The sequence below is a fragment of the Chrysochloris asiatica genome, unplaced genomic scaffold (genome assembly GCF_000296735.1).
Source record: "Chrysochloris asiatica unplaced genomic scaffold, ChrAsi1.0 scaffold00115, whole genome shotgun sequence".
Classification (NCBI taxonomy): domain Eukaryota; kingdom Metazoa; phylum Chordata; class Mammalia; order Afrosoricida; family Chrysochloridae; genus Chrysochloris; species Chrysochloris asiatica.
Window position 1 is genome coordinate 9,876,586 of NW_006408633.1, and position 10,460 is coordinate 9,887,045.

Below are 10,460 nucleotides of genomic sequence, written 5' to 3' on the forward strand. Positions count from 1 at the left end.
TAGAACCCTCTGAGGGTGGGGCTGGGGTGCCCACTAGCTCAGGCACCCCTATAGTCACCAGAATGGAGGTGCACAGACAACAAGGGACCAATGAACAGATACCAAAAGAAAATAATGTCCACACCTTTATCGCAGCAGTTCTGCCAGGTGTCTGTGGCTGCTCCGATCTTTCCCCCATGTGGTCTCACCCAAGATGGCAGCTCCTTGAGCAGCTGAGCGTCCCGGCTAGAAAGCAATGGATTTCTTGCTTCTGCCACAAATTCGTCCAGCTGTGAGCCTTCTAACCTTCTAAGTATTCCTTTATATGTGGTTCAGAGTTCTGGTATCATCCCCTGAGCCTGCTTGTTAGGGTATTCTGTGTTGTTGTTGGCGGACCTCTCTCCTACACGTCAACCCGATCCGCCATCTTGTTTGTTCTTTGGATTTATTTTTGACAAATTCTCTTAGCTTCTGTATATCCTGGAATGTTTTGATTGCACCATCGTATTGGATTGATAGTTTTGTTGGATAGACGATTCTCGGCTGGTTTTGTTCTTTTAGGATTTTGTATAAGTCTCCCCATTGCCTTCTTGCCTGTATAGTTTCTGCTGAGCAGTCAAAGCTTAATCTGATTTGCTTGCTTTTATAAGTGACAGTTTTCTTCTCTCTGGCCACTTTTAGGATTCTCTCCTTGTCTTTGATTTTGGAGAGCTTGATTGTTATATGTCTTGGTGACTTTCTTTTGGGGTCTATCCTTTCTGGGGTACATTTGGCTTCTTGAATGTTCTCTTCTCATCTTGAAAGATGTTAGGGAAAATATCTTCCAGAAGCTCTTCCACTATCTCTTCTGTGGACTTCTCTAATTCTTCCTGTTCCAGAATGCCAATAATTCTTCAGTTATTCCTCTTCATGTTATCCAGCATGAATCATAGACTCTCTTCAGATTTTTTTGTCCTTTTTTTTTGCTTGCTCTTCTATCTTAGCAGTAATGAGAGATTTGTCTTCCAGCTCGCTAGTTCTGGCTTCCATCTCTTCTATTCTGCTCCTTTACCCGTTCAGTGTATTGTCTATATCTGATATTTTATTATTAATCATCTGGATCTCTTTTTGCAGGTTTTGAATTGTTTCCAATTGCACTTGTAGTACTTTCCCGACTTCTTCCTTGTTTTCCTCCACCCCTTTTCGGAGCATTTGAATTTGTTTCCATATCATTCTTCTGAATTCCTTCTCAGGTAAATCCAAAACCTGCTCTGCCTCTTCCAGGGAGCCTTTGTTTGTCTCCAGCTCATTTGTCTCAGTTGCTCTTTTCTGTTTTTGGACATATTTTGAGATCTTTTCTTGTTTTTTGTTTTTCATTTCCAGTGGTTATGTGGCTTTTTTTTAATGCTTTAATGGATGTTTGTTGTTGTGTTATTAAGCTTACTGGGTATCAAGAGATAGGCTGTCCTTTTTACATGTAATGCTTAGCAGTTGTTATTGTCTCTTGTCTCAATAGTGGCATATTATGGGGTATGCTTGTACTTTGGGTATATGGCCATAATTGCTCACTCTTCTTGGGTAATGTAGAGAGAAAAAGCTCATACCTCCAACAAAAATTTGTGATCAAAAAGACCAAGAGCGGAAGCAATATAAAAACCGAGGTAAAAACCACCAGTGTAAAAATAAAATTGGCCGACTGTCCAGTCACCTTGCTACCTAGGCAGTGAGTGTGCACCGTAGAAGCTGCCAGCAATGAGTGGGGGTGTCCAGTCACTCAGACCCCTCCTCTTGTCACCACTGTAGAGGTGCCCAGATAGATATTGGGAAGTTAATGGGACAAAGAGTGTCTCCTGTTTTTTCTCTGAAGGTCAGTTAGGTATCTGCATGTGCACAGTGTAGTTCTTGAGATAGTTGTGTACTTTTATGTTTGATTTTTACAGGTTGTTCATATAGTTTGTCTGTCAGTCCTTACCAGATTTTTTCTTAATGTATAGGCCCTAATAAAGGGTCCTGCACAAGTTAACTTTATGTCTGGGACCCACAGGCTGACGTCAAAAATATCCGCCAAGCTCTTTGTCTCTGTGCCTGGGAAAACTATGGGCTCAGCGTTGGACTATATTTGGGGGCTAGGGGTTTGAACTCACCTGCATGAAGGCTCCCATCTGGGCAAAGAATGTGGGACAGGAAAGAGGAGAAAAAAATGTGTAGAATCTCCTGCACCTCCTTTTGCAAATGCCTTCGCACTGCTTTTAGTGCAGGTTCCCTGTGCCAGTAAGGCTGTAGCCCCGCCCTCTGAACTCCACCCCGGGCATGGTGGTCACAGAGGGAGTCCCATCTCAAGCATTTCCTAACTTGCAGAATTTTCCTTTATATTGTGATTTTTTCATTTGCACGTGTGAGAAACTGACACCCTGTATCTTATGCTAGATTGAGAGTTCTGGTGGTGTTCCCTGAGCGTACCTTTCTGGGTTTTCAATCCCTCACCCACGGAGCCTTTCCTACCTGTCTCTACTGCCCACTAAAACCGGAAACTGTCTTCTAGTTTTTTGATCTTTGCTGTTATTGCTGGTGTGACTTGATATCTCATTGTTGTTTTGATTTGCATCTCTCTAATGGCTAGTGATCTTGAACATTTCTTCATATGTTTGTCGGCTGCCCAGATCTCTTCCTTAGTGAAGTGTCTGTTCTTGTCCTTTGTCCATTTTTGAATTGGGTTGTCTTTTTCTTGTAGAAATGTTGGAGTTCCCTATATATTTTAAAAACGAGTCCCTTGTGTGATGTGTTTTTGCAAGAGATTTTTTTCCCATTCTGTGGGTTCTCTTTTTACTCTTTTGGTAAAGTCTTTTGATGCACATAAGTTTTTCCAATCTGTGATCTTAAAGAGGTGTCTTTACCATTGTGGATAAAACATTTTTAAACATGCGTATGTTATTTTAGCTTTGTATTGGTTGAATTTAACTCTGGGATAAATTTTAATATAAAATTTAAAAACCAATTCCTTTTTAAATATATATTATAGCCTCCTTAATTTCTTGATGTTCTGGGCCTGTCAAAAGCTGCTTGTTTTATACTTACACGTGGAGTCCATCAGTAGGAAAGTCTTTGCTAGTGCTCAAAAAAGATATTTAAAAGTCATCTTGTTTTTCACCCCTTTTCATCATCCAGTAGAAATTTGTACTAAAGCTCTTTTGGTTTCTCCACAGTGACACGGCTGCCAAAGCCCTCTGGGAATTCTTACTGAGCACCAAGCAAAAAGAGGCAATGATGGAAGTTCGGAGACATCTAGTGGAAGCTGCAAGCAGAGAAAACCTACCAATCAAGATGAATATGGGTAAGCCTATCCACTTCATCTTGTCAGCAGTTCAAAACTAACAGTTATTCCATTGGAGAAAGATGAGGCTTTCTGCTCCCGTAAAGATTAACAACAGCCTCAATAACCCTATACAAGGTTGCTATGAGTTAGAACTGACTTCACAGCACACCACCACCATCCATTTCACCTAGAAGAGATACTGATTGGTCTTAGGATCTGAGGAAGTTTATATAAGACTGTTCAGATCCGTGGGTCAACACAGCCAATGTGAACAGGTAAAAGTATTGAAGGATTTTGTGAACTGTTGAAAGACTTGGGGAGGAATATGTGCATACTAACTGCTGTGCTTAGACTCCACTTTGGGGATATAGGAGAGTCCTTGGTAACCAAGAGTAATTCTTTTACTTTTATGATTGATCTAGAAATACCAGGATTGGTCTAGGCCATCTCCTCCTCATTCTATTATACCTCTTCTTTCTGCTATTTCCCATCCCTAAATAATTATATATCCTTCGCCTTTACCATTAAGGCTCTGAGAGAAGGTTGTTTTATTGGCTTAGAATTAATTAATGAACTACTGTACTGGAAAAACAGTTGAGCATGTGGACAGACTCTGGCCTGACCACTCACCCTTGGAAAGGTTTGCTAATTGTTCAGTCACATAAATGTTAGTGTTTCTTCACCCGGGAAGAGCATACCTTCTTTTTCTCATATTTCACTTTCTCATATCTTTGACTTCACTAATGTAAGTGTCTGGCTGCTGTGGAATTTAAGTTCCAAATGACTTCCTTTTTCTTATGATAAAAGCCAGAAGACTACAGAACTTATCTTTTTATATAACTTAGTAAATATTAGTCCATTTAATGGGATAGAAAAACTTTTCTTTCTTAAGATATGTAGCCCAAGTTCTTAATTACTTAGGGGGTCAAAAATCAAATATCAAATTAAAATAGAAGAACAAAATTTTTGAGGTAGAAGAGTGTGACTGAACTTAAGAGGAAAAAAGTTACAGGGTCATAATATGAAACAACAACAATAAAATCCCACATGACTTTTAATGTGCATCCAGTGAGTTCTCTGACTCCTAGCACCCCTGTATAGGGTTTCCGAGGCTGTACGTATTTACAGGAGCAGAAAGCCTCATCTTTCTCTCAGGGATCAGCTGGTGATCTTGAACTACCAATCTTGTGGTTCATGTTGTTGTTGTTGTTGTTAGGTGCCATTGAGTCAGTATCGACTCATAGCGACCTTATGCACAGGAGAACAAAATACTGCCCAATCCCTGGCCAACCTTACTACTGTTGCCACGCTTGATTCCATTGATGCTGCCACTTGTCCAATCCATCTCGTTGGGGTCTTCCTCTTTTTCTCTGACCCTACACCTTACCAAACATGATATCCTTCTCCAGCAACTGATCCCTCCTGATAATATGTCCGAAGTATGAGAGACGAAGTTTGGCCATCCTTGCCTCCAAGGAGCACTCTAGATGCACTTCTTCCAACATGGATCTGTTGGTTCTTTTGTCAGCCCTTGGCACTTTCAATATTCTCCTCCAACACTATAACTCAAATGCATCAATTCTTCTAAGATCTTCCTTATTCACTGCAGAGCTTTCTCATGCATATGAAGTTGTTGAAAATACCATGGCTTGGGTCAGGTGCACCTTAGTCTTCAAGCTGACATATTTGCTCTTCAACACTTTAAAAAGATCTTGTGCAACAGATTTGTCTAATGCAATACGTTGTTTGATTTCTTGACTGCTGCTTCCATGAGTGTTGATAGATGATCCAAGAAGAATGAAATCCTTGACAACTTCAATCTTTTCTCTATTGATAAGATTGTTGTTTATTGGTCCAGTGGTGAGGATTTTTTTTTCTTTACATTGAGATGTAGTCCATACCGAAGGCTGTGCTCTTTGATCTTCATCAGTAAATGTTTTACGTCCGCTTCACTTTCAGCAAGCAAGGTTGTATCATCTGCATATTGCAAGTTGTTAATAAGTCTTCCTCCAATCCTGATGCCATGTTTTTCTTCATAGAACCCAGCTTCTTGTATTATTTGCTCAGCATACAAGTTGAATAAGTATGGTGAAAGAATACAACCTTGTCACATACCTTTCTTAATTTTAAACCATTCAATGTTCACATGTTATGTTCAAACAACTGCCTCTTGGTCCATGTACAGATTCCTCATGAGCACAATTAAGTATTCTGAATACTCATACTTCACAACATTGTCCATAGCTCTGTGGTTCATAGTTCAGTGTGTATTGTACAGAGTCACAATGCTCCTCCTTTAATGTGCTAGGTGAGTATATATGAGACATTAAGAAACATAATAATAATAAAAAAGTGAAAATAGCAAACATTTATTGACTATTCATAATGTGCCATGTATTCCAATTCTTTATACACATTTAGATAGGTAATTAAAACAAAACAGAAAAACAACCAAGGCCATTGCTGTTGAGTTGATTCTGACTCATGGTGACCCAACATATTATTGTGTAGAACTGCTTCATAGTTTTTTTGTTTATGTTTTTATTGTGAATAACATCCGCGTTACATTCATCCTGTCGTATTTAGTTTCATTGCAATGATTGCAATCCCCTCCATGCATTATCATTCAACAACATTTGCTTCCAATCCCTCTGTTTTTTGTTTTGTTTGTTTGTTTGTTTTGGATGTACACCGAAGCACTCAGGAATATATAACCATTCAAACAACCAAAGGGCATACCCTACAAGTCTGCCCCAGCCACCAGCACACAGCACGTCTCTCTCCTTGAGTCTAGAGTCCCCAGCTGCTCCATCTCTCCACGTCATGGTCTCTGCCTCCATCTCTGGCATAGCTGTTTCTCTGGATAGGTTCCCACACTCCACTCTTCTCCCTTGATGGTCCCAGGGTCCTCCGCTCCTGAACTGCAAGATCAACCACTCCCCTCCTTTTGTTACAAAACGTCTACCTTTACATTTGCAACATTCGCAAACAGTCCTAATAGCAATTATTCACTATTGAACCACAAGAGTCTTATCCTCATCTCCTTTCAGCAGCCCTGTTTAGACAGGTTGGAAACTACTTAGTAGAGATTCTACCTTCCCCTGCACCCTGTGAAACTAAGCTCCCTCTTGAAAACTTGTAAGCCAGTCATTTCATGCCTGTGTTACATACCCCTCCCCCTTCCCCCTTTTGGGTAGCCAATGTCTAAGTTGCCCATCCCTGTCAATTTTGTGTACTGAAGAGGTGGGAATGATCCTTGCTATAAAGATTTGTTCCTTCTTTTAAGCTACTACATCCATAAATATAGGTCAAGTTCATCAAATTGTAGTGGATTACTCTTTTTTTCCTCTTCTTTCTTCCTCTAGTCAAGTTCCTCTAGTCAAGTTCTGATCATCCAGCCATTGAAAGGTCAAATGAGTACTATCTACAAGTATGCTTCATAGTTTTTGTTTTTTTCTGTAATCTTTAGAAAGCAGAAAGTCAGGTATTTCTTCTGTGGTACTATGGGGTAGGTTTAAACCATCAGCCTTTAGATTAATAGTTGATCCCATTTCTCAAATAAGAAAATTGAAGTAGAGAGATGTTGTCTAAGATCATATATCTGATAGGTAGTGTGATTGGAATTTGAATTTAGCATTCTGATGCCAGGAACTGTGCTTTTACCTATCTATAAAATCATCCTCATATCACCAATGCTATAAGTCCTATAAGTTGTCTAGTAGAAATAAAATTACTGCCTTGAGGCCTGCTTCACATTTGACTATAAATTCTAGTTTCTTTTTTTTTTTTTTTTTTGTAATCCCACTGTGTTAGGTACACATCAATAACAATGATGTTTACCTTACAGAATTTCTTTTTCCTTGAAACAAGAATGAATCAGATGTTGTTATTGAGTGCCATCGTATTGGTTCTGACTCATAGCGACCTTGTACCAACCTTGTGGTTCAAAGTGACCTTACGGTCCAGTGCTTTATCCTTCAGCACCACACCAAGAAATGTAGGACTGTGCAAAGGGTGTTACTGCCAAGCTTAATTTATATTATGTTTCAGTAATAAAACCTTCTGATCCTACCACAGAGCATAAATCAGTTTTTATTGCTCTCACTGTAGGACTCTTGAAAGATCAACACACTTTAATTTTCAAAAGGACTATATCTTTAAAAAAATAATCAGAGCCAGAAATTTTAAAAAGGATAAGCAACTCCATAAGGAATTCAAATGTAAAAATGTTTGGCTTTTCTGTTGACAAAAAAAAAAAAGAGATAAAAATGCTTTGCCTTATCCAAAAATTCCAGACATTGGGAGGGGTTGAGGACAGAAAAAAGAAAAAAAAAGGGGGGAAAGAAACAGAAATAGATGGGTATTAGCAACATTGTGTTGTAAGAAAGACCAAAAAAACTGACCCAAAACATACTCAAGTCATGTGCCAAGTGCAGTTTAGCAAAAGATACACAGTTGCTTTTATAATTTAGTAACATAACATAGAGCAATGATTTCTGCTTCGTATCACTAGCTAGGATTTCTGGTGTATCTCACTTCAGTATACCAGCAGATATATAACTTAAACATAATAAAGCGTTGGTATTTGAAAATGGCCTAGCGTAGAGCTTATCATAAAAAAAAATCATGCTCTGGTATTCTAGATGGCTGGAATTCTTTTTCTAGCAGCATTAAAACTATGAAATGTTCTCTAAACTATGTGCTGTTCTTGCAATCCCTGCTATAAATTCTACAGAAGCATACATTTTTTTCTAACTGCGATAGAGGCTTCTGGTACCTTTGAGACATTAAGCTGACATTATAAACTAAGATTTCTTTTGTATTCACGGAGAAGGACTATGATTGAGGCTTCAGATCTGAAATATAAACTTTCTTGGTACAAGGTAAGTTCATATTAAAACAACATGAACACCAAGAGAAATAAACATTCTCCTAACAGAAGAAAGTTTAATTGTTAAATTTTAAAAGTCATTTAATCATTTCATACATCAGTGTATGCCATCTTTCCTTGAGTTTGGTATTAAATTGTCAGTTAATGAAATGGTTCTGCTCCAGAAAGGTGATTTTTACAGCACTGGCTTTCATTATAATTGATATATTCTGAGAGCAAAAAGCAAATTGAAAAAACAAAACCCCCTGCGTTGTCATTGAGTTGCTTTTGAGACATGGTAGCCCTTTGTGTTTTAGAGAAGAACCATGCTTCATAGGGTTTTCAGTGGTTGGAATTTTTGGAAGTACATCACCAGAATTTTCTTCTGAGACACCTCTAAGTGGACTCGAACCAACCTTGCAGTTAGTTGTTACATCTGAGCCACCAGGGACAGGGTACAACTGCCTCAGAGAGTGTCTAAGGCAGTTATGCAATTTATAGAAGCTGATCATCACTGCTTTCTCCTGTGGCATGACTGGTGGGTTCAAACAGCTGACCTTTCACTTTGCAGCCCAGCATTTAACCACGGCTCCACTTGTTATGTTGTTAGGTGCTATTGATTTGATTCCGACTCCATGCACAACAGAATAAAACACTCTCTGGTCCTGTCTCATCCTCACAGTTGTTATGTTTGAGCCCATTGTTGCTGCCACTGTGTCAATTCATCTCCTTGAAAGTCTATTTCTTTTTTGCTGATCCTCCAATTATTAAGCATGATGTTTTTCTCCAGGGACTGGTCTTTCCTGACAGCATGTCTGAAATCCGAGAGACTAAGTCTCGCCATCCTCGCTTCTTAGGAACGTTCTGACTGGACTTTTTCCAAGACAGATGTGTTTGCTCTTCTGGTAGTGATACTTTCAATTGTCTTCTCCAACACCACCATTCAAATTCAATGTTTCTCTGGTCTTTCTTGTTCATTGTCAAGCGTTCACATACTTATAAGGTGATTTGAAAATATCATGGCTTGGGTCAAGCACGCCTTAGTCCTCAAAGTGACATCTTTGCTCTTTAATACTTTAAAGAGGTCTCTTGCAGCAGATTTGCCTAGTGTAAATAAAAAAAATTGTCTCATAGCAACCCTAGATAAGGTTTCTGAGATTGTAAATCTTTATGGTAACAGACAACCTCCTATTACTCCTGTGGAACTGCTGGGGGGTTTGATCTGCCAACCTTGTGGTTAGTAGTTAGTAGTCCTGGTGTGGTGCTGTGGGTTAATGCAACATACTGCAAAGCTGTTTGAATTGCAAGGTCGGCGCTTCAAGCTCACCAGCTGCTTCTTGGAAACCCTATACAGGGTCGAGGGTTGGAACCAACTCAATGGCACTTCACAACAACAACATAGTACCTAACCCACAATGCCGCCAGGGCTCCTTAAGCAAATTGTTGTTGTTGTTGTTCCGTGCTGTCAAGTTGGTTCTGACCCATAGTGACCCTGTATAGGGTTTCCAAGGAGTGACTGGTGAGCTTGAATCACCAACCTTGCAGTTCAAATGGCTTTGCAGTCTGGCACATTAACCCACAGCGCCACACCAGGACTCCTAAAAAGCAAATGTTGTTGTTGTTAAGTGCCATCGAGTCGGGTCCGACCCATAGCGACCCTGTACAGGGTTTCCGAGGGTGTAAATCTTTACGGGAGTAGAAAGCCTCATCTTTCTCCCGCGGAGCGGCTGGTAGTTTCGAACCGCTGACCTTAAGGTTCGCAGCCCGATTCGTAACAGAAATTCTATTTGTTTAGAACCAAAATGGCACATGCAGAAAACAGGTTAGGAGGAACTGTTTTCAAACTCTGATACAATTTATAGAGAATCTCATTGGGGGTCTTCTTTTTCTCTGACTCTCCACCTTACCAAACATAATATCCTTCTCCAGTGACTGGTACCTCCTGACAATATGTCCGAAGTATGGCCTCCAAGGAGCACTCTGGCTGCACTTCTTCCAATACAGATCTGTTGGTTCTTTTGGCAGCCCATGGCACTTTCAGCATTCTCCTCCAACACCATAACTCAAAAGCATCAGTTCGTCACTCTCCAACTTTTGCATGCATATGAGGTTATTGAAAATACCATGGCTTGAGTCAGGCACACCTTAGTCCTCAAGCTGACATCTTTGCTCTCTAACACTTTAAAAAAAGGTCTTGCACTGCAGATTTAACCAATGCAGTATGTCTTTTCATTTCTTCTCTCTCTCTTTTTTTTTTTTTTTTTTTTTTAAGGTTTTTATTGTGGATTGAGTGAAAGTTTTGCATCTGAATAGAGCCAA

General features: G+C 39.6%; 1 protein-coding gene across 1 annotated transcript in view; it reads left to right on the forward strand.

Moving 5' to 3' along the window:
• SCFD2 (sec1 family domain containing 2) overlaps positions 1 to 10,460 on the forward strand; it is a 668,469-nt gene that overhangs the window by 85,477 nt on the left and 572,532 nt on the right. Inside the window, exon 3 of the mRNA XM_006868065.1 lies at positions 3,162 to 3,289. Coding sequence (XP_006868127.1) covers positions 3,162 to 3,289 — 128 coding nt within the window. The remainder of the gene's footprint in view (positions 1 to 3,161; positions 3,290 to 10,460) is intronic.